This window comes from Passer montanus, unplaced genomic scaffold (assembly GCF_014805655.1).
Source record: "Passer montanus isolate IOZ18808 unplaced genomic scaffold, ASM1480565v1 scaffold10, whole genome shotgun sequence".
Classification (NCBI taxonomy): Eukaryota; Metazoa; Chordata; class Aves; order Passeriformes; family Passeridae; genus Passer; species Passer montanus.
In genome coordinates this window covers 8,704,210-8,729,262 of record NW_024356505.1, presented here as the reverse complement: position 1 = coordinate 8,729,262, position 25,053 = coordinate 8,704,210, and the positions used below count along the sequence as shown (strand labels likewise).

The following is a 25,053-nucleotide window of genomic DNA, read 5'->3' as shown; positions in this document are numbered from 1 at the left end:
ATTTGATGTGGTTAGCAAATGTCCAATGAATTATAAAAACGAGTAGGAAAACATTGGGATGAAGTCTCTTGGAAAATTCATGATTCTTTGCATCAATAATCTTCCAGCGCATCAGGTAATGTGTTGATATATTGCAACCACAAACTGTAAATAAATATTTTCTCTTCTTACCTTCCAGCAAACACTACGGAACCTGCTGCTTCTCAGCTGCCCATTAATCCCCTTCAGCCGTATAGTTGCCAAGTAATTGTTGTTTACAAATAGTTCTTCCCATTCTTTACTGCAAAAGCAAAAGGAATGAACATTTAAACAAAAAGAAAGCCTTAGCTGATTTAAGGACTATATGACACTATACAATTTTGGATAAGCAGAGGAAAGCAAGTTTTAAAAATGTATATATTTAGTTGTGTACCACTTCTAAACGCATGGCTGTTTTTTTGGACACATTTCTTCTTTGGATTTAATGAATATGTAGATCGCTATAATTATGCCAGCTACTGAAATTCATAATGTCTATGGAGGCTATTCCATTTCCTCTAAAATGTTGGTACTGCAGTTCAGTGAATAAACAAGAAAAATGAATATTAATATAAGCACATTCATGTTTCAGCTGTAGACAAAGAAGTACCTATTCCAAAAATATGCAACAGAAAAGTACACTGTTGACTGTATTAGCTCTTCACATGACGTATTTGCTTAAATGAACCTTCTTTTCTTCTTAATGTCAAGCTGGGCAGTTAAGCATCATAGAAGATGACTTTCTTTAACATTTAGTGCTATTTACTATTGAAATCACTCCTACTTCTTTCTACATGATCAGTTTTAAAATTTTAACAGGTGCTAGGAAATTTAAAAAAACATCAAAAAATTAAAAAGCCTCACTGTATAAACTGTTAAAGGCAAGCTTGAGTACCTTGCAGTACCTATGGCTGACTAGATAAACAACCTAAATATGCCTCCCAGGCATGCAGGCACCAGGGGCCTAACACCTGTGCCTCATTAATATACAAGTAAATCTGCTCTACTGGGAAACAATTGGAAATTAATTGTCCCAAACCATCTACTGAGTTTGAATAAAAGAATTAAACCTATATTTCCTGCAACTTCTACTGAAATGAATCTCAAGAACAGCTGAAGCCATCTGATATTCTTAGTAGCCCACAACTTGCTCACAGACTTTCTGCAGCCACTTCAAAATACAAAGGGCAATTTCAAGGTAAGGAGCTGGGTTATGTGCAAGGAAATGTGTTTCAGATTTATTTTCAATGCATGTCCTTAAGGTGAACATCTCCTCCTTCCCCTGTCACATGGGAGACTATTATTTCTCCCTGGGAGACCAAATGAAATCAGGAAGAGGGAAACTACTATTATGACTCCAGGCTAAGATCTCACCACATTTACTCTGCTAAGGAGGGTCACAGAGTGGGTTATACTAAATACCAGCAAACTCTGGTTTTGCAAATTGCCCTAAATATATGCAAGATGAAGTTAGATAGTTTTCAGCCTTTTAAGCTGAGTTGGGAGAGTGAGTTTTTTTAAACAGAATTGTAAAATATAGCTGCTGAGTACTGCAGAGGAATGGACTTGGCAAGCCAGGAAATTATGGTCGTCTTGCTCTGTAACAGGAGCAAGCTCATGATTCATGCTGAGACCAGAAGTCCTGTGTTTGTGAATGCACCACCTTTCAGCTAGGACCATATTCTTAAAAAAAAAAAAAAAAAGTCTTTACTTCTGGGTCTTGATTATTAATTACTTTGAAAACAGAAGGTATTCTAGATAAGAGCAAAGATGCTTAGAGCAGTGTTAGACTGCAGGGTTTAGGGCTGCCTTTAGCTTATCCCAAGTGGCAGTACCCCCAGGTGACCAAAAGAGCAGCAAGTCATTCCAATGGTATGGAGCAGCTTCCTTCATTCCTCTCAAATCCCCAGTCTCCAAGTCAGAAAGACTATCTGGTCATTTTTGTCTCCATGTCTCCCACACATCCTCACCTTCTGCAGGGAGCTGCCTACGATTGTTTACTGTGATTCTGTCTCCTTTAAATACAACGTATGGTATACAGCAGACACAGCTTGAGGAAAATCTGGGCCTTTCTTTCACAGCCACTTATACTTCAGTAACTACAGTATATTATGGTTATCTAAATAACCCTCCTGTTTCTATCACATATAATATTCTTCATTTGCCATTGTAAATTTTGTAGCATCATTGGCCATTATAACTCCTGCCAAGCTGCCTCCCTAAGGTAGCTATGTTTCAAGAGTGCCACATTCCCCTGTGCACACAACAGGTCAGACTCTGAAGCTTATTCACATTGTTCTGCAAGTGGATGACATTCCCACAATGTCTTTGAAAATGCCAGTGTGTCAGCTGAGTTAGCAAAAGGTTTCAACCAGTGCAACTGTGAAAAGAAAGAACAGAGAGGAAAGAAACTCTTCAGGTTATTTTTCTCACCAGCTGCTGGAAGTGATTGCTACACAGTAAGAAAGTAATTTCAACACTTCTGAAATTGTATTAGTGCAGATATTATGCCTTAAAAAAAAAAATGTAATGCAATTCCAAACACGTTTTGAACCAAATTACTTTTAAAACCGCCAAAAGAAATTTGGCAAGATTGTATCTCCTCTGCATTCCCCCTTGGCTGCTAGGATCACAAAAAAAGTTATAAGCAACTGAAAAAGAAATTACTTGGAAGCTGGAATCTGCGTCGGTTTTAGTAGAGCTGAATGATATTTAAAATCCTTTCTGAACAGCATTCACAAATTCATTTCTCAAGTATTTGGAATGAAGGCTAATAAATTAGGCTTTACAATTCTAGAGACTTTTAATAGTGGTGACACTGTTTAATATGAACAAGCAATCAATTCTAAAAAGATAACATTTAAAATTATATAGCCCTACTATGTAAAATAATATCTAAGAGCCTTGTTAACCCAGGACTGCAGAAAACCCACCGGTCAACATGAAATTAGCAATGAAGATTGGAACTCAAGTCTACCATATTCCATTTGCTTCACTTCAGTGAAGGACTTCAAAGAGCTAATAGAAACCATCTAAACTATGAATAATCACATGCATTTACTTTTAATCAAACTAGAAAATTAAATGTATGATCCTATGTTACACCACCTGTAGACTGTACAATTAAAGGCAAATGTCAATGTTAATGTTTTCTTATTATTTTGTAAATATTTTTCATTTTAGATTCTTGAGTATCCTGTCTAATGAACTATTGTGCATGTTGTAAAGTCTTCACAGTAATAATAAATACATATAATATAAAACCTTGTTTGACACTGGCCCAATGCCAGCCACCCACCAAAGCTGCTCCATCAACCTCCCATGCCACAGCTGGGCAGAGGAAAGAAAAAAATTGGTTGAGATATGGACTGGGAGAAAACACTTCAAGAGCAAAACAGCCTCAACCTAAAGCTGCCAAGTGAATTTACTACTAACAGAGTCAGAGGAGGATAATGAGAAGTAAAAGAAGCCCTTAAAACACCTTTTTTCCCCCCAATCTCTCATTCCTTTGCACCAGCAGCACAGAGACAGGGCATGGGGATTTGGTCTGTTTGTCATCCAAGGTTTTCTTCTGCTGTTCAGGGAGAGGAGTCCTTCCCCTGTGAGGCCATGGTGTCCCTCCCATGGGAGACAGTTCTCTGTAAACTCCTCTGGCATGGATCCACACTCATGAGCAGCAGCCAAACTACATTTGCTGCAAACATGAGTCCCTCCCACAAAGTCCTCCCAAAACTGCTGCAACATGGGTCACTCTTTCCATGGGTTGCAGTCCTCCAAGGACAGGCTGTTCCAGCCTGGAAGTAGGGGCTCCCTCCCTCCACCTGGTCTCCCACTGGATCACATCCTCTTGCAGGAATCCACCCGTTCTGGTGCAGGCATCTCCCCCACAGGCAGGTGGATCCCTGCATCCCTCATGGATTGCCAGGGTCTGCAGGGGCATGGCTGCTTCACCACAGTCTTTACCATATTCTGCACAGGAATCTCAGCTCTGGTGCCTGGAACACCTCCTGCCCTTCCTTCTCCACTGACCTTGGTGTCTCCATGTTGTTTTCTCTTACATGTTCTCATGTCCTTCTCCTCTCTAAGAAAAACTGTGCATGTGCCACTTTGATTTTCTTCTTAAATATGTCATCACAGAGGCATTGCCAACATCTCTAACTGGCCCAGCCTTGGCCAGCAGCATGCTCATCTTCAGAGCCATCAGGGACTGGCTCTGCTGGACATGGTGGGAGCTTCCAGCAGTTTCTCACAGAAGCCACCTTTGTGACCCCCCTGCTACCAATAACCAGGCTGTGCCAAACCAGTGCAGACCTGAATGAGAAAGAAATTATTGGAGTAATAGTTCTTTAAGAAACTTAATTTCATATGCGTTATCACTGCTGTCCAATGTAAAATATCTACTGGCATGAATCAGGGAGAGTTGCATTACTTCAAAGTGGGAAAAGTGCTCAATATGTATGAAAGAAAAAGCAGGCAAATCAATGAAGGGTTTAATTCTGCAGGAATTGTTCATAGTTCTCATCTGTTCCTTTCCATCTTTTAAAACATGCACTTGTCATAACCACAAGAGTTTAAATTTCTCTGCCAAAGAATTGTATACTGGGGTCTGCTCTAAGACACACAATCTCTTTCTTAGGAGGTTGACCTCTGAGCAAACCATATATAGAAGTCTATTTTTCTTTCTCTTCTACAGGATACGATTTATGGATATGATTCTTGTTAAGGCAATTACAAAAATCAGATTTTCAAACACAGAAGCCTGAAGTTTGGAACCGAAATGTTCCTCTCAGTTGACTGTTAGCAGAGATCACAACAAGCAGGACTTTACATCAGAAAGTCTAAGTAAAATTCTGCATGCACTTAGATAGCATTCCTGAAAAGGAATGTGAATCTCTAAGGTCTAATATCTTAATAAAAGTTACTGGAATCCCACAATTGCTCAGGTGTAGAGGAATGAGCAACCATAAACTCTTCAGAATGCAAGACATTGATAATTTAACAATATGCCTAGGAAATAACTCTGAAATTCAAATAGTTCCAAGAGCTTTACTGAGGCAACATTGAGCTTGTGCATGTTGGGGAGAGGTAACAAAGACTTTCCTCCACTGACAGGCAGAAGTAGAACAACTGCCTCTGGCTCTGCTGCTAAATTTCAATCTCTAGCATAGTGGTAAAACCAATATATCAAGCATAGATATGCAGAAGGATGCAATGGTAGCCCATTATGGCTCCTTACAAAATACATACTCTGTTCAGAAGAGGAAGAAATACTGTTGAGGGAGACTGGTATAGCACAGACAGCAATAACTGCTGCTTCTGCATTTACTGATTTACAGGATTTAGCTGGGGAAATGCATGAATGCAGATCCTGCCAAAGTCTAAAACTAGTGTTAGCAGTATTTTTGTACCATCATGTTCAGACAACACCAAAACTCTGTGGAAGACACTAAAACCCAGAAAATGCAAAAATGTGAAGAACCACATGGAACTACAATCTATGTCCCTGAGAAAGGGCAAAAGATTCAGTTCTGGGACTGCGGGGGCTCAGATCTACCAGGTAAATATTACTGTCCATAATTCATGTTCAGGTGAAACTGCAGTTAACAAAGAAACCAGCATCTACTGGGTCATCAGATAGTGTGTATCATTATTTTGCCTCACGCATTTTTAAAATATTTCATGCCAAGTTTTGAAATACTTGTTTTTGAGTTCTTGCAGAAACAAGACCAATTTGATATTTACAACAACATTTAGATAACAGAGGCTATTCCTCAGTCTGTGGAAGAATACTGCTCTACTACTGAAACATTTGCTTACATATTTAGGATTTCAATCTAAATCTCAAGCTTATTCCATCCTCTAGACCAATATCAAAGGATAAAATGGATAACCTCAGAGAGATCCAAAGAAAATTCTTGAGCAGCGCTGCTATTATTGGCAAAATCATCTTAAAACAATGGCATGTGTGCTTCTAGAAAAGCTGATTTCACATTTTATACTGGCTTTCATCCTCAGAATGTGCTTTTTAAAATACTGAGATCCAAACTCGGCTCCTCAGGGGCACTCAATGAAGCAACAGGCTTCTGAACAGGCCATCAGAAAGAAAACCAGTTCTCAAATTATTGTGTCATATGTTTTGCAATATGAGATCTTTATTGATAGAAACATCAAGTATCTATATTTAAATATTTAAATAGAGGTAACAATTCCTTCAAACATACTGCATAAATCCAAGAAATACGCATAGTTTGTATTATTTATTATGTTGTAAAATCAACAGTTGAGAAAAAAGTGAGGCAACTTTCAGGAATGTAATAAAGAGAGAGTTAATTCTATAAAAACAGAGGAAAAAAAACCAATTGAAAGGTAGTATCAAGTAATAAGAAGTAGAGTTTCTAAAAAATATTTCTGAAACACACAGATTTCTATTTGCTACCCTGAAAATCCATTTGACAGCTTTAATGTGAAGGCTTATCAGTCTGCTTGGAAAATACATGTATTTTCCTCTGTTTCTCAAAGTCCTGCCTCAGGATACGTGGCAGAGCTAACAGCCATGTAAGTGTAAATATGCATGGCTGTGTTGCTGGGAGGCTGAACATTCAAAGGGCAGATTTTTCTAAACAGTTCAGGTTTCATCTACTTTTGGCTGACATACAGTTAAAAAGGTTTGTGTGAAGAAAGGTAAAATCACTTTCTTAAGGCAAACACTCCAGCAAATAAAGTTATTAGTTAGCTATGCTCTTTAAGCTACCAGTGTGTGTGCAGCACAGCTTAGGGACTGAAATAAGGCTGCACTGGCAGCAGGATGCTCTGCCAGCACCCTTCCTCATAGCACTAGGTCTGACGCAGAACCCCCAGATACCTTTCTCCATATTCCAAACTGTCCACTTTGCCTTGGTGGTTCTCAGCCAAAGAGCCAAGTTTGGCCTTTGGAAAGCACATAATTTCCAACCCTTTATCAGTTCAGCTTTTATAGAAGAATACTTGTTACAGCCATTTTGAAGACTAAATTTCAGCAGCACATTTCCCTCTACTCATTACTTTCTGCATACATTTTCACAATGGTGAGACAAAATGTAGATATTATGTTCAACTATTTTTGCTTTTGTATTGTAACTGAGTTTGACAGTTGCAGGGTCAAAGCTTTCTAGTTTAAATCCCCCACTACCTTTGAAATCCTTTGCATGTATATGAAGAACATTTACTTGCTACTTCTGGCTACAGAGTTCTACACCTTCTGCTGTTTTACTCTTCTGCTCATACTCACAGCTAGGCAGAGCTCTGTGAGTTGGGTGTGTTCACAAGCAGGCAGCCTTGTTATACAAACATGCATTCACTAAGGAAGAGAAAAGGTAAGAGCTTCCTGTAGGACACAACAGAAGTTAAAAGCTACAGCTTTACAAATCATCCAACTAAAAACCAGATGTAATAGTGTCTCCTGATATTCAGATGGAACCTCGTGTACTTCTCTTTGTGGCCATTAGCTCTGATCTTGTTGCTGTTTGTCACTGGAAAGAGGCTTGTCTCTGTGTCTCTTCTATCTTTCACTTAGATACTCACAGACATCAAAAAGATGCCCTGAGCCTTCTCTTTTCCAGGTTGAACATTCCCACCTCTCTCAGTCTTTCCTCACAGAAGAGCTGCTCCATTTCCTTCGCCATCTTAGCAGCCCTTTTCTGGGCACTCTCCAGTATGCCCACCTCTTTCTTGTAAAGGGGAGCCCAGCACTGGACACAGCATTCCAGGTATGGATTACAGGGGAAGGATTACCAACTCTGATCTGCTGGCAGCACTGCTCCTAATGCATCCCAGCCTGCTATTAGCTTTCTTTGCTGCAAGGGAGCACTGGTGACTCACGTTCAATTTGATGCCTACCAGGACTCCCAGGTCCTTTTTCCAGCCCCCAGTATACCACCTGCTTCTCCATCTTCCCTGGGGCCAAGGTGTGGCTAACTGGCCCATTTCCCTGCATCCTGCTTCTTAGCCTTCTTGAAAATTCCCCCCTGTCCCCAGTCACATCTCCCAACTGCTGTGAAGGTTATTGAGAGTGAAAAAGTAAAAGAAAATCATAATGAAAGCCATTAGTAAGGGAAAACATGGCATCAGTTGATTGTGGTGTCAGTGGTATATATGCTGATTTTCAAGTACAACAGAATAAATTAAGAGTGAACTAAAATTTTCACTTGCTTTCCATGGATTTTATAAATTATCATTCTCTCTTCCATGGTCTCTCTTTACAATCTAAGTCTTTCCTTCTTGCAGCCAATCCATAAAAAATCATTCTACCAACAAAAGATGTTGGTAACTCAATCCTTTCCTTTCTGATTCTCTGTCAAAACCATCTCAAGCTTTAACGAAATGTTTTAAATTTGCTTTTCCCTATTACATTGCATTAAACCAGAAAGCAAGTCCATATTACTATTTCTATGTCTTTAGAAAGTAATATAATTTTCACTGAGAAAGTGAAAAAAATCCAAAATATATATGTTGAAATGTTTGTATCTTAGAAAAAGTATACTGAATAGAGGTTTTCAGTTCCTTAATCACAATTTATTCTTCCTTGTCTTATGATATCATTCACCAATTCCTTAGAACACCAGGTAAGGAATGCAGCAAGGATCAACTATGGAAGGAAGAAGTAAATAATACAAATTTGAAAAGAAAGAGATGGAAATAATGTAAGTCTCCTTAAAAGAAAAAAAAAAAAAAGGAAAGCAATTTTAAAGAATTCAGAGAAAATAAGAAATCTTCTAAGCTTTTAACAGGTATAACAGTGATCTTCCAAGTTCTGGAGTAAAAAGAACCTGTTGGAGGAAACCTGTGATCAGTGCAAACAGTCACTTTCTCTTGCTGGAAAAAGGAGATTTGCAAGATGGAATTCCTAGCAGCACCACAAACACTGACAAAATGAGAGTACTGGCACAGACCACCACAGCCAGAGAAAGATTCTTAGCACATTATGAACATGATCTTTCAGAAGAATCAAGGAGAGAGTTTACATGCTCCCAGACAAAATTAACTCACACTGAAAAGGCCTCTTTGCACATAAATGGCATCAACTAGAACAGCGTCTAGCAAATGGTTTAGGATAAGACAAAATAAACATGGATGCCAGTTTTACTAGTTCCTTGTGGAAAGAGAGAAAGGATGCAAGTGCAGTGAATTCTCCTTGCACTGTGGAGTGGCAGTGACAATTTCACTGCATTGCCTTCTGTATCCAATATTTCTTATTTCAAAATAACGGAAAAGCCCACAGAAACAAGCTTGTTCTTTGCATCTCTTGATTATGTGTGGACATACAGTGAACAAAATCAGGAAAAATAAGACCATAATTGCACAGGAGTGGCTTAAAATTGAAACAATAAAGTACAATGAACAAGACTAGCTAGGCTTGTGTAGATGGAAAAGGGCTGCTTCCTAATAGACTAAGACAAAGTTTTCCATAAGGTGGAAGTGTGTAAGTTGCACACATCTTCACAGGATGTTTAAAACGTAAGGAAAGAGGCTATGTAGCCACTTCTGGCTCAACTGCCAACAAAAGCCACAGGGCAACCCAACTGGTTTCAGCACCATTTTGGAAGCGGGAAGAGGCAAGGAGGAACAGCTTGCACCCCTTGCCGTCTTTCTTCTGCACGCTCAGTGCCCGCAGTTGGCTGGCACACAAGAAACGCCTCAGCCAGCAGGACCACATTGCCTTTTTGCATCAAGGAAGGAAACATCTGGTAAGCAGAATCTGTAAGAAGTCAGGGGGAGAAAATGGAATACAAAAGTCTTTCTTATACTAGATCCTCTACCTATTTGAAATATGAGCAGAAGAAGGAATACACCTTGTCTACACAACCCACAGCTCTGGGCAATCACCATTTGTCATGGAATTTAAGCCACAGAGGAAAGAACTTTATCTTGATACATGGGGTAAGAATTAAACTTATATATATGTGCAAAGATGTATTAAGAAATTATCCAACATAGCAGTCATGGGTCTCTGAATCATAAAGTAAGTTCATACACAAGTATGAAAAGTGAGCTTTTTTAGGCTATATATTTATTAGAAGCAGTATTAATGTATGAATCCACCTTGAAAGAAAATAAGTGTCCTTGAGATGTTAGATTCTATAAGCCAAATTGAATGTCTGCATCAATGGCTCTCCCTAAAAGTCATAATTAGGTCATTAAAATATATTTAGAAAAATAGCCTGTAAAATAAAGTTAAAAAATACTCACCTTCATTTTATTTCATAGGTCACTGTTATACCATCTAATAAGATAATTAAAAACATGCAAGCAGCTGGTACTGAGGCTAAACAGATTAATGTAATAGTCTGTAGTCATATGTGCTGGCAAGGGGTTCACCTCTTTGGCGAGGAGAAGGTCAGCTGCCCTTGGGAAGGGAGGAGAAAGACAGTATTTCCACTTTCCAGTGGCACTGCATTGCAGATACTGAAACTAAAGACCCACATCTATTTTCCTTTTCCTTTTGGTGAAGTCCAGCCCATTTGGACATCCAAAAAATGCTTTAACTATAACAGTAAAATAATACAGTAGAGCAGAGCTGAAGTATTTTCCGTAAATTATTGAAAGTTATTTTATGTCTAAATCCTTGTTCAAATGTTTCTAATAGTGAACTTCTAATTTTGATGACATGCTTCTAGGAAATAATTTTAATTATTTCTTATTAGTAAAGCTCCTTCCCAAGTACACAAAGAGTACTTCCATCAGAGCATAAGGACCAGCTGAGAATTCTCTGTGACCTGACAGGATGCATTCACAAACTCAAACAATATTTAGAAATAAATGCCAGTCACATGTGCTTTTCACTTATATTACTTACAAACTTTATGACCTAAAGGGAAATGCTCACTATCTGAACACATGCAGCACTACATCTGTGCTGTGATCAACACAAGCAAGAGTCACAAACTCTAAGGTGACACCTTCATATTAAAAATAAAACCATACAAATAGTTCTGGAGCATCTTAAATATATTAAAGAATAATGATATGTCATCCTTTATTAACACATACACTTGGAGTCTTGTACTGCATAATGTCAAACTGTCCTTTAAAACAGAAAATGTGGGAATCAAGCAACTTCTCCTGGGATTTATTTTTTATATTGTGGTAAAAACAATGTTTTTAAGAGCACTTTAATAACAAAACTTATTAATATTCAAATATTTTTTGGAGTAAGCTCTTCTAATTAAATTGTAAAGGCCTATTACTGACAAAATACTAAGCAACTTTTGTTTCAACAAAAATTTTCATTATAATTTTTCATGTATTAACCTTCTGCATACATATGGTATCTACCATGATTCAAAGATGCCTTTGCCTCTTTTAGGGCAAAAATTCATTAGCTGGTCTTTTTAAAAGATGATAGACTGCATTGGGTAAACAAGGCTATCATTAACTTTACCAAATTACTAAAACAATAATCCTTGGCAGTGTCCTAAAGTAGGTTAAAATTTCTAAAGTCTTTAAAGAAATAACAGCCATTTACCATCATTACCTTTCAAGATAGTTTAGGAGTCACTTTTTGTCTTTCATACAGTGTTAGATGTTCAGTTTTACTTAACCTGCAGTCCAGAACTATAACCATCAAAACAATATCCAACCCAACCATCAAATTTATAGCCAGTCTCACTAGATCATAGGAATTACTTGCCACTGAGAAACAAATACACATTTCACATCTCAAGCACTAGTACTAAATAACGATGATAGCTTGCCAACTATGAGAAGTCAGAGGTTACTTTTTTCTATATATGTATACATACACACCTCCCTGAACTACATACACACATATGTATATTTTCTACTATTTTGCCTTTAATTATATCAATAATATTTTGGCAATGAAATATGGGATCCCTCTTAAAAGGCTATTTACTTCAGTTTTCTAAGTCGGGCTGCAATTCTCTTTGACAGAATATGAGTATTATTCAGTAGGACCTGTAGCCAACATAATATTTATTATATGCACTTTGGACTAAGGAATATATAGATACAAAGACCAGCTTTAACCTCCGCTTAATCTGTGGAGCATTAAAGAGTCACTAAAGCATTAGGCTGATTCAAGTAGAAGGTACCATGCTCTGTCCTCCCACTGGTTACATTCCCTGCACTGGCACTGATACCATGGGAAGCTTTGGCAGGAGGAAGTCATCAGAAAGCTCTCCCACGGAAGAATGAACAGGTTGGGCAGGGTTAGCTCCCTGGACTAGCTCCCTGAGAGATGAGTGCTACTGCCTGCGTGGAGCAGGGGTGACAAGAAGGGCTCAGAGCCCAGCTCCACAGCTCACACTCTCATGGAACCAGAGTCTAGCTAATGCTGGCTGCTTCTTCTTTAAGTGTTGCCACTGGACAGGTACAACAGCCGGTGCTCTTAAGCTGATGATTTTCAGGAATAAGTTGGCTGTCTTTAATGGCAGAGAGAGCTCTCAACTTTCTTTTGCTGGTCTGGTTAAATTCTATCTTGCCTATTTTTGAGAGACTGGTTTGTGGTCCCTATTTACATATGCTTCTTACCTAATAAGCATGAAGACTATCCTGGCTGGTATTTTTTGGCCCTTCTTTTAACTTAGACAGTATGTTGCATGCAGAAAACTTGAATTTGACAAGAAAAAGAGTCATGCAGAACCCTAAAATGGATCTTCTAATATATTTTATCAAAGTGAATATGCTAACTACCCTAGAAGAGTTTTACCTCATCACAAAGTAGGTCTCATTAGAGTTGACTTATTAGGATAAATAAAATTGTGAAGATACCTAAATCAACCCACCCATCCCTGCAGACACACCCTTTGTTCCAACCTTGCTCTTAGTCCAGAAACTTCCTCTGGGTGTTTGAATCGCAGCCAGCTCTTTGCTGTTCCCTCTAGGTCCTTACAAAACGTCATTTTTTTCAACATCCTCAAGACCAGGCTGCTTGCTCCTTGCTCTCCTTGGCAATGGCTCTGTCTCCAGTCTGTAACAGGTTCTCCAGCACTGTGTCCCTCCCTGCCACCCCACGCCCGAGGCTCCCTGTGACCAGCACAGCTCACTGCCTGCACCACGGTGCAACATTCCACACCCAGCCGGCTGCAACCAGGACAAGGTGAGCAGGCAGGTTCCTCCTGCCTGACTGCACCTCTTTGAAGTAGAGATTCCAGCAGGGCACAAACCAAAAATGAAAAAAATGTCAAGCAACAGAGTCCACTAAATGATTCAAAAATAATCATGTGGTAAGCATGTTTTGTTTTACCATACTTAAACATGAAAATCAAATGCAACCCTTCTGGTTAGCACAAATCATACTATTAATTTACTAGTCACAAGGAAGAAGATTTTTTTGTAGCAGAGTCAGTATTTTGCAGGGTGAAAGATGAAAGTATACACCTGCTGATTAGCTTTCTGTGCTTTCAAGCACAAGACACCCTCTGGTATGTACCCAAGCAAGATTCAAACTCAATGACATTGCTGAAAAAAAGTTTCTTTAACTGGTGTTTACTGCCGACAAAATTGAATTATTATTTTCCTGTCAATCTCAAATTTAACTAATCTTGGCTTTGGTTTTTGACATGAAATAATGAGGCAATAGAATTTCACGTGGTCCATAAATCCAGTTACTTTGGAGAAGATCAGAAAGGTGATCACTGTTGAGTTGAATATTTCAACATTTAGCTTAGTTGCCGTGAGTTTACTTTATTGAATAATTTGGAGGGAAAAAACCCACAAAAAACAACCTTAAAATGTTTAGGCTTTCAAATATATTGTACTTTAATCAGTTAAGCGTTTTGAACAACTTTTGAAAAAACCCAATAATCTAGAAACCAAATTTTCACATTAGTACTTAATTAAACATTTCGTGTTCTTTCGTTCACTGTTTCAGTTTAGATTCCACAATCCTCCTAAAGTATAGGACCTATTATTTTGCATTAAATAGATTATGCTTATTATAATCAACCTTTCAAAATTAGAAAATAAATGTAAAAAATTACCAACCTGTAAGAAATAAAAGTTCCATCTGAATCTGAGGTGGAGGGTGTGCTCCCGTTTTCATTTGATCCTCCTAATACAAAAATAAGAGAAAACACCTTTGTTGTAAGACAAACTCTGATATGAACACAATATGGATGAGAATTGCAACTGATTTTACCATCTATGGTAACTTCAGTCACAATAAAACTAACCAAAAACTTACACAGACAAATATCAACTTTACCTCTCCAAATTCTTACAGCCATCTTAACTAGCCTCCAAGTTCAAACTGGAATCTGAATCCTGAAAAATCTGATATTTAATTTCACTTAAAGTTTTGATTGAGGCCCTTCTCAAATTATTAAACTCAATTTAACTAGTATAGGGTTACAGAAGTGTACCATGTAAGTAGAAGAGCTTGATTTTACCAACACTGAGTAAAAAAAAGTAAAAGTTCAACTATTTTGTGAAAAATTCTGGGCTTACTTTGTGATGGCAGGGTTTTTTTTTTTGGTCATAGCATAAGTTTCAAACTTCCTTGAAAGTACCTATTAAGACATCTGCCAAACATCTTATTTTACATTCTGTGGGCTGGCGATACATAGAAAGAACAGTGATGCTGCTAGAAATCAAGCATTACAAGAAAATTTTCCTTCTATAACTTATGTCCATTGCAAGACTGCTAAAAGCATTTTTCAATGCAAATTTATTCTTGTCCTGTTTTATACTGTTTATTCTTGCATAAACTTCCTTGAATGTACCTATTAAGACATCTGCCAAACATCTTATTTTACATTCTGTGGGCTGGCGATACATAGAAAGAACAGTGATGCTGCTAGAAATCAAGCATTACAAGAAAATTTTCCTTCTATAACTTATGTCCATTGCAAGACTGCTAAAAGCTAGGAGTAATGTATTTTTCAATGCAAATTTATTCCTGTCCTGTTTTATACTGTTTATTCTTGCACCGTCATTTAGCATGATAATTCTTCTATGTCCCTATGTGCCCCTTTAGTTAATTCACAGGTAGCACTGCACAACTCTGTTCTCTGTTCTTCTGACTGAAATCAAGTTCTTGCAGTCTTTTTTTCTAAATGAGGCTTCATATTCCCTATGTTCTTTAACTCAGTCCTTCTTGCACATGGAAAAGGAGGGACAGGAGCTGTAGACAGCATACTAAAAGTTCAGAATTGGTAATTTGGACAGTGGTTTTCTTCACTATCAAACAAATCTTGCTCGATACAGATGACATTTGTACCACTCCATCCTGCAGTTTCACAGCCATCCTTAACCAAACATGCCTGCACATTTACTCTCAATTTTTTGTTCATGAAGTTTTCAGTTTACACGAAAAATTCTTGCTAGTGCAATACTGTAGTTCACACAATGTCATGCTGTTTGCAGTCCTCTTTTCTTCAGAAAGGACCAGTCCTGCCTGAATACTCTATTTGCACTGGCACCAGATATTACCTTCCAATAACTTTACTTAATATAAGTCTATCAGCTCTCATTCTGTGTCAAGACAACAAATGAAAATATTGAATAAGACTGGTTCAACCCCAAGCTCCACTAAAAAGAATTCTTTCATTAAAATTTGCATTTCTCTATTCATCTCAGAATTACTACATTTCACTAATCCTTTCTATTTCACAGCATCTCCTGTGGCACTGCATCAGATGGTTTACTGAGATCCAGACAGATTGAATGTATTTCCTGAACATATAGTTTGAAAAGCAAGCAGGTTAGCTGGCCAAAATAACCCATTTAACAAAAATTCTGCAATAAAAGTTATGCCATTTGCTTCACTTTTCTCTCTTATTTCTTTCTTAAAAATCTTTTTAGAGCCCTGCACAGATAATGGTTAGTCCATGCAGGTGCTTTGCTATCACTTTTCTTTCCCCTGTTATTCTAAGTACAGGTATAATATTTCCATTCATCAGCCATGAACTAAAGTACTAAAAATTGTTCCATGCAGCAGCATTTGTCAATATTCTTGAAGTCTGCAAGTCAGATTTTTAGCTCTGCTAATTTACAGTATCTACCCAACACTCCCATCTATTTTATTGATTTATTTTCAGGCCTTTGCATGAAATTCTATTTTTACTGAAAATTAAATGTTTTCCTTTTCAGACCAGAGCTGGATTACATTTAGTATCATTTGTCCATTCACACTGCAGAATGGTTCTAGTTCTCTTTCTTAGCAAGCTCCTTTACATAGTCAAGTAATATTTTCCTGTATATTTAAATTCTCATCTTATGAAATGACTCAACTTAATTTTTGCTGATTGTCTCTATAAACCCACACTTTCTGATATCCAGGATGTGGCCTTCCTTGCAGATGAAGCTGCTTTTCTGTTTCTTTGAAGATCTTTGCTCATTCCAGACATTCCTTAAAAAATACCTAAACATTCACCTTGGTATAAAACTTCCAAGTGTTTCTTTTCTCATCTAATTTGGAATGCAGGGTTTTTTATTAACTTTTGCACCTCTGTCTAAAATAAATCCCAAACCTCTACTACATCTTAGTCTAAAATCACTCAGTCCAGTTGATTTCACTAATTAGCTCTCTCCATTTATTTTGAAAATGGAAATCCTACTTAATCAATCTGCTTTTTGTTTACTAAATTTAACTAAATTAACAACACCAGATATTTCATCCAGAAGCCGACCCTCCCATTATTAATAACCATCTGTTCATTTTTTTCCCCCTCATATCTTGTAAAATAGTCTCCCATATTGGGACAATTTTCAGTAATACACTTTTTCATATATTACCCATCTCCACATCTGATCCTGAGCATTCAGAGAAATGACTGAACTATGCTCAGTCTCTGTTAAAGCCATATCGCCAGGTGCAGTGATACTGGGCAAGTGCTACAGGGACACAGCACATCAAAATGGGTCCTGAATGCACTACTGCACTTCATTCACACTTAAAGTAAGCATTCACCTACCACTAGTTAGATTGAAAAAAAATTCACCTAATTCACAATGCTAAGCTGATATACTGAAAAAGTATGTCTTTTCAAGAATAGCAACATAATCTTCCAACTTTCTGTAGAATGAACTTTAAGAGCATCTAAAAAAATGCATGGACTTCACCATCTTTCAACAAAACCATTTGTCCTGCTTGAAGAGTGAACAGGACTTTTCAAAGAAAACAAAGATAATAGTTGCTCTTTCACCAGGATCCCCACAGTTGGTAGGATCCTGGGTCTGCTGTATCCACTGAGCTGTTCTTCACAAACTACTCTAAGTCTAGCTTGCTTTATTCTGAAGACAATAATTTCCTGCGTTGATATGCAATGATAGCCAAAATACCTTCACATTTTTAATTGTACATCCATTGTTAATAAATCTCATAACCATACAAGTTACTGTTTGGGCACTTTTTTTGTGAGCTGCTTTTGCTGCTTCATCATATCATTAGCAGCAGCTACCAAAAATGGATAGGGCTAAGTGTATTAAGCTCTCAAACCCAGGATATAGTGGAACAGACCCTTCTGTGATTGCTCCCTTGCTCTATCACCTTTAAGATGGGTATGTCTGTTTTGACACCTTGAAAGATTACTAAGACATTCATTGAAAGTGATAAAAATCTTAAAGCAAAGAGCAAAAGATTCATTTTCTTAACAGAAGACTCCCTAAATTTTACCTAGTTTTATCCAAAAGGCTTTTTAGCAAATCCTATTAAGTTTCCATAGTTAGTGATAAAGAGGACAAATAAGACTGCTGCTTCACTAACTAATGATGTCAAGCTGTGGGAATCCATGCCCTGGATCACATCTCCTCAGGAAAGTTCCAGTTACTCCTCCTGAAAAATATGGTGAACTCTCAGTAGAACAGATATACTACTTCTGTCTTCATTGATAATGACCCAAATTTCTGGTAAAATTTGGATGTATACTATGTAGCTATGAATATAAGATTTATGATGCTAGTAACAAATATCGTGGTCCCCTTTAAAAAATCGATTCAGTATTACGCTAATCTTTAATTTTCTTCTGAAACTCAATTATCGGAAGAAGGGTTTTGCTAAAGAGACAGAGGATGCTCTAGTAACCCTACCACAGACCTTGTGAAAAGCTTTCCTAACTTCAAACGCACAAGCTACGGGAAAAAAGGTAGAATAAATCCTGTCACACTTTCAGGGAAAAGAGAAAGGAAACGAGCAATACTGTAGCAAGCACCTGTATCAAAGTAAGTATGGCTTTCAGCACTAGAGCAGTTACTGGCTTTATTACAATAATAAAATAAGGCTGTATCCTTCCAAAGAGACAGAATTACCTGGATTGCTCCTTCTTTAACTGTAGCAACTCCCTCACCTAAGAATGAGAACTTTCTCCTGAAATTGCCTCACTTCAGTGAAGTCTGTTCTTGTGCACAGACACCAAGGGCTAAAGGGAGCTGGGACTTGGGCAGCTGGGACCTGACACTGCCAGACACAGCTGAAGGCTGTTCCAAGAGAAGTTGTGTAACTCAAAATTGACACTTTCCCCAACTAATAAAAAAGAACATTTCAAATTGTAGCTTCTTTAGACTCCTGAGATGCATGGAGAAGGATTTGCAAACTGTACACTTGCTAGGGTACTAGATTCACCCAGAACACATGGGCTTGTCACTTGCAGTAACTGTTATCTTGTCAAGGACATATTTGAGATTATAGGCATAGCATAAAATTGGAGAGCCCAGAATAAGGAAGATGCCTTCACTTCCTGAATATTATCTGAAAACTATGTGAAGAAATTTTAACAAGAAACCTGATTGAAACTTTCACACTATTTTTTTGTATTTTTATTTTTAACAGCCTATTACACTGAAAGAATCACAGAACTATTTAGGATGAAAAAGATTTGTAAAATCATCAAGGCCTAACCCTAACCCAGCATTGCCAAGTTCAGCATTAAACCAAGTCCCCACAGATGCCACATCTTTAAAAAAACAGATGTATTTTAAATACCTCCAGGGATGGTGACTCAGCTGACAGGGTACTTTTTCACAGAAGAGCTTTTTCAAGGTGCAGCGCACAGTTTCCACTTCAGGTAATAGGAAGAAACTGGACAGCATTTCAAAGCCCCAATTCGCAGGTGGGAAGTCACTCTGGGTGTGCTCCAGGCACAATGAACACTGAGCTGAAGCATGTGCTCAGCAAGAGTAAAAAAGCATGTGAAGAATGATGTAGAGATCAGACATTTCTCTCTCATCTCTCTCACTACGTCTTGAAAACAGCAATTTCCTGTGAGATGTAAAAATTTAGCACTGGACTTTTTAAGGAGAAGGGGTGGGATACTGTCCTAACCAGCCTCAAGTCCATGAAGAACGAGAAGCTTGAGTGACACGGCTTTGCTTGATGGCTGCACACCTAATTAAAAAAGAAAAATCAAGCTAATTTTTTTCCTTTTGAAAATATACTTTGATCCTGAGGAATTGTCTTTAAATATATCCATATTTCTGCATGCATGTACACATGCACACATGCATGTCTGAATGTGGCCACACATATATTTATACAGTGCAAACCAATTTTCCAATCCTGTGTCACGTATGGAAGGGGTTTACGGCTGGCAGTTTAGGATTTTGTGATAAAAGTGATCCTACTGAGGTAACCAAACTGTGCATTTCCCTGCTTACAAGTGTCATAATGGGGACAGATCCTTCTGCTGACTGGTTTGCACTCTGCTTAATGTTTTTCTTTGTATTCTAATCAAAGGTTAAAATGTTGTTAAAACACAAAATTTATTTAACATTGTGGAAATTTAAGTTGATATAAACACTCGATCATTAATGCAGTGTTTTATGATTAGAGACAAGTAAAATTTTAACACAAATCTATGCTTGCAGTCTAAGGTTGTCAATTCTTATAACATGACTTCAAAACTCCATGCTATATTAATTTTCAGCATATTTAAAGCTTAATAATTTAATGATTTATCCAATTTTAATTTATACTTTCAAAACCACTTTGAACAATCTGAGGTGCCACTGGAGATCACAACAGTGGTCCTGGTTAAGTCAAATAATAATTATAGCGCTTTCACTTTAAAGATGAGATTATTTTTAATTATTGAGTGAAGTACTTGAGGTACCATACTTATATAATTACGCTACTCATTAAATGGTTATTGAAAGCTGAAATGTAATTTTAATGACAGCTACCTATTTTTCTTTGCACACTTTATAGATGACAGATCAGTCAGGAATTCTAGTTTGCTCAAAAAAATTCTTGCAGCTGCACTGGTTCTTTCAGGTGTAAAACAATTAAGCTGTTCTTTTTTTAAAACTTTAAACATTTTTTTTTCTCAAATGATATTAATATAATATACAGAAACTAGTAAAACCAGAACAATAAAGCATGGATATTTTTTCTTCTTCACAATAATATCAAAATGCTGGCCCTAAACTATTACAAATTCCAAACCACATTCCCCCGAAAATAGTGACAATACAAATATGGAAGAATAATTTTAGTCAAAATGTGTTCGTCATATAATACAAACAACAACAAAAAAATTGCTTAACAGATTGCAGTCCTTTATTGTGAGTATAAAGGGGTAATCAACATACAATAAGCATTTTACTATGCATTAAAACTATATATAATACCATGAGATTCCTTTGCTTTTTCTAACAGCAAGGTTCACAACTCTTCAAACATAAAATTCCTTTGTACTGTTTACTCCACAGATAGATATTCATCAGACTGATCTCGATAAAATTTATTCTAACACGTAGGCATCTCTCACAATTGACACTACAGAGGTATGGTCTCAGAAATGAGCACCTTAAACACTTATGCTCTGCATCTTAAGCCTTTATATGCGATGTCTGAAATTCAGGGTATTTCTCCGTTGTTTCAAAGACCCGTATCTTGTCCAAATTAAGCTTTCCTTTTTCACAATGAAAACCAAACAGAGGAGTAAATTTGTTTCATTAACAATATTAAAGCAAAGATTTCTGAGTTTACTGTATGGGGAAAAGGCAATAAAGTTTTGAAGAGGGAAAAACTGCTTTGTTCCTTCAATCCCCTAGTTGAAATTAATTATAGCAAATGTTTATGAAAACATCTGTTCCATACAGTTATAAATTCTTAATTTTAGCATGGGCGATTCCAAGCTCCTCTATTATTTTGAAAGAGAACAGTCTGACAACTGTAAGGTTTGCAAAAGAGCAGACAATTTGTATTTCTACAGCACCAAATATGCAGTTTGGAAAGTCTTCAGGATCTCTGCAGCAAAGGAAAAATAAAACAAAACACGAAAAGCCTAAAAACGACTGAAGCTTTCTGATTTGGGTCCGCCGACAGACCAAAATGGCAGCGGGAGGAGGGAAAAAAAAAAAGAAAGAAAATAGAAGGAGAACTAATCCCGAAAACATGCGGCAAATCGAGATTTCCCTACACAAAGTGGACGCTGAAGAAGTGAGCGGAACGCGGCGGAGCTGCGGCACTCCGCGCCAGGGGCGCGGGCGGGGAGCCGGGCGCTGCCGCGCGCCGCCCACAGAGGGCGCTCCCGCCGGGCCCCGCGCAGCCCCCGCCGGGCCCCGCGCAGCCCCCGCGCAGCCAAGGCTTTCAAGTCGTCCTTTCAAGTGATGAAGTGGAGCGCGCTCGGAGCAGCGTACACCGACTGTAAATTGCGCCTTCAGCTAAAGAATTAAGTGCGCCGCGCTTCTGATATTTATTAAATAATTATTAGGCCGGAAAGTTGGAGAAGGTTTCGCTCTGAGCAAGTTCGGTTTTCTGAAATAAATACGACGCAACTTTTGGGTGAACAATCTTTTACGAAGAAACCTGGCTCTCTATCCCTCACTTCAAGTTCATTTAGCATCAGAAGCACTCTTCAAATGCATGCAGCACAGATTTCTGATAGCATTTTAGTTTTATCAGCTCTGTCCTAAAATATTATATTCTGCCACGAATGAAATAAAAACCTATATACTATGATAATTACTGATACATGAAGATAATGAATTGTGAAATGAACTAATGAACTTGCCATTTGAAGTATAAGTCTTAGGCTAAAATATTTTGTTTAATCTTCAGTATTGACATGAAAAAATACATTAAGCATTAACAGTCTTTTTTCCCCTTTAAGCTTATTTGAATTATTAAAGGAATATAATCATAAAGCACAACACAGAACCCACAGAGATGCCAAGCTTGTGATAGTGAAAGCTGGTCACATTTGGAAGTAGGTAATGAACACTGGCACCAAGGTGCAAAATCAAAGCCTGTTTTAGCCCTGCTGAAAGCTGTTTCAGCAGTATGATAGGCAGACACATTGGTTTCCATTTAGGAAAAAAAAAACTTCTGGAGATAATATCTTGTACTGCATGTTGCTCAAACCCTGTCTTTTGGATTGCTGACTTATGACAATCAAGTGGCACCTTCCATGATCTTTGCTTATAAAATCACAGTTGCGTATGTGTATATGCATATATGAGTAAACTCAGTGCATTCTCCAGGCAACATCTCCGTTTGAAACAATTTTGTCTATGCACTTCTTTTTAAATCAAGACACATGAAAGTAAGAGGGTTTCCATTTTAAGTGAAACTGCTTCGGTGTGTTCACGAATCTAAACACCAGCCCTGTCATTAGGTTAGTCTGTAAATTAACATGCCACCGTTCCCCATGTAAAATGTATGTGTGAAAAAGTGTGGATGGGAAAAGATATACAAGGGTCTAGATGACTGATTCTGAAATTGGAATGTAGCATCAGTGTTTAGGAAACGTAGTCCCATGCAGCTCAATTTAAAATAAATTCAACAATAAGTACATTCAAGGGACTTATTTATAATATTTCTTTTCCTGTTGAAGCCTCTGCATTTACAAAAATAGACTGAGCTATACCCTGTGCTCTAAACTAAAACCAATATAATACACAGAGTAAGAAATTTTACTCGAAGGGCGCTGAACTAATTCATACGAATGCTTCTGAAGAATTCCCAGGTGATTGCAAGTTACCAAAATCCCAAATACTTCATATCCAGATGTGTTTAATATAATCTCTCTAGGCATGCTGGGAAGGAAAGAAGTTTAACTGTGATGCAAATAGTGATTTAAACACTTCAGAAAATGCATGTACATGGAAAAATAGTTTGGCTTCCCATTTAGTGAGAAGCACACAATACTAGCTTATATAAGCAAATGTGACTCCACTGAAGTCGATACACATTTAGCCCAGTAATGCCTGAACTGAATTTGCTACCAGCAGCAATACGACTGGTGAAACAAAAAAAATCCACAGGGTAAGGTAAAAGGTGATTCTTCTAAGTGTTTTTCAGTTATTTCTCCTAGTGCACCTGTCTTTGGTTCATAGCATATTATGTCCACTTCTTTTCATATGCTCAGTACTAGAGTCTGTATCAGCTACATAGCCTGGCTGATCATTTATGTGTAACCTACACAAATTCCTAGGTCATCCCACCAAGTGTGACTCAAAAGACTCCAGGATAAGATATAGACATTTTGGTGTAGTCTGACTGAAGTGGAAACTGTATACTTAATAAATAATATGATCTCTAACTTGAGTAAATTCTTTAAGAGCGTGCACAATTTTCAAAATCACAAATTGGCAAAATCCAGTTTAACTAGGGACAAGCAGCATAACTAGACTTTGCACAGAAAGAAAAAAAAATCTTAGAAGCTGCCTGGCACCATTGCTAGGAATTTACACCCTGATGATATACAAATGCTGAGTGACTTATACTTGCATCCAGAAGAATTTAGCTAATTTTAACTTATAAACAGCCTAAAAGGCATTTGAGCTATAAATCGCAATAAACTAAAGATGGCAAAAGGCAATAAACATGAGTTAATGACTCAGCATCCTCCTGAGATAGCACTGGTCATGCAGCTTTGCTTAATCTTAGACATGCACAATCACTATAAAAAGGTGGTCTCCAGAGACCATTTACACTGACAATAAGAAAAACACACCATCTCTTTACATCTTTGAAGGCCACTATTGTCCTTTAACTTACTTCAATTACATCCCATTTTTAACCACATTTCTATCTTATGGATTGTTGCAATCCTTCTGTTTGGGATAATAAATCATATGGATGTATAGTCTAATTTTCATATTCTAAAGCAGTATTGCATATTCCATGGAGCTTAGGAAAAAAAAAAAGAACCAAAAAATTAATCAGGAGTTTTCTAGCATTCAGTTGTTTTTCTAAGATTAAATGATAACAAGAAAGAATTAAATGCTCTTTTATTGAAATATAACTGCCCTTTCAACAAAGAGCTAGCTGATTTTCAACTGAGAATAACAGGTTTATCAGGAGAAAAGCTAGCCTGGCCAGGGAGCCACACGGCAGTGATATGCAGCCTCACCTCCTCAAGTTGGGGAGATGGTCTCATGATAACCAGGACCAGGAGTTAAAAAGAGCTTTGCTTCTTTGCTGTTTCTTATCAAAGGATGCTACTGCAGCAGGCTGTTGACTTACAGCATTGCTGATGGATGTGAAAGGCTCCTGAAAGCAAAATGTGCTCTCCTGGACCTTCTGTCTGGAGTGCAGATGTGTTTACAAACACCGTGAAAATGATACCACTTTTCCTTCACCCAGCACATGCATGCAAAGAGGGACAGCCTGAAATCAAAGCATCCATGTGGTTACTGTGCTGCTGTGCGTGTACTTGGCTACTTGCTTGTCTGGGATGGGAAAACAGGAAGCATTTATGGCTAAGAAGCAACCAGAAAGAAAAAAAATTGGAATAATAAATGAATAAAAGAATAAATTAAAACACAGAAATTTGAGCACATGAGAAGCTAAAGGGCAGAGGAGCTCTTTGGCATCCAGTGGAAGGGCTGGCACTACCCCCGAGAGGCAGCAGCAGAACCGGGGGTTTGGCACCAAGGAAGAGGAAACAGAGAAGAAATTTCAAGTAAGGAAGTTGTCACTGAGATGCAAGACTGGACAACGCCTGGGCTTTCTTTAAATGTGATGGTTTTAAAAGCACACAGTAAGAGGTGAAGAAAGTCCTGCACGAAGGAATGTGAGAATCTGCCAGCCTCTAAAATGTCCAGGGTCAGGGAGAGGCTCCTGGGCTCCCACAGCATCCCTGTCAGCTCTGC

General features: G+C 37.8%; 1 protein-coding gene across 6 annotated transcripts in view; it reads right to left on the bottom strand.

The window, feature by feature from the left end:
- TBC1D5 (TBC1 domain family member 5) overlaps positions 1–25,053 on the bottom strand; it is a 316,631-nt gene that overhangs the window by 146,742 nt on the left and 144,836 nt on the right. For all 6 annotated transcript variants that reach the window (XM_039703278.1, XM_039703288.1, XM_039703293.1 and 3 more), the window contains 2 exons: positions 14,002–14,068; positions 172–280 (listed from right to left, as the gene is read on the bottom strand). In XM_039703278.1, coding sequence (XP_039559212.1) covers positions 172–280; positions 14,002–14,068 — 176 coding nt within the window. The remainder of the gene's footprint in view (positions 1–171; positions 281–14,001; positions 14,069–25,053) is intronic.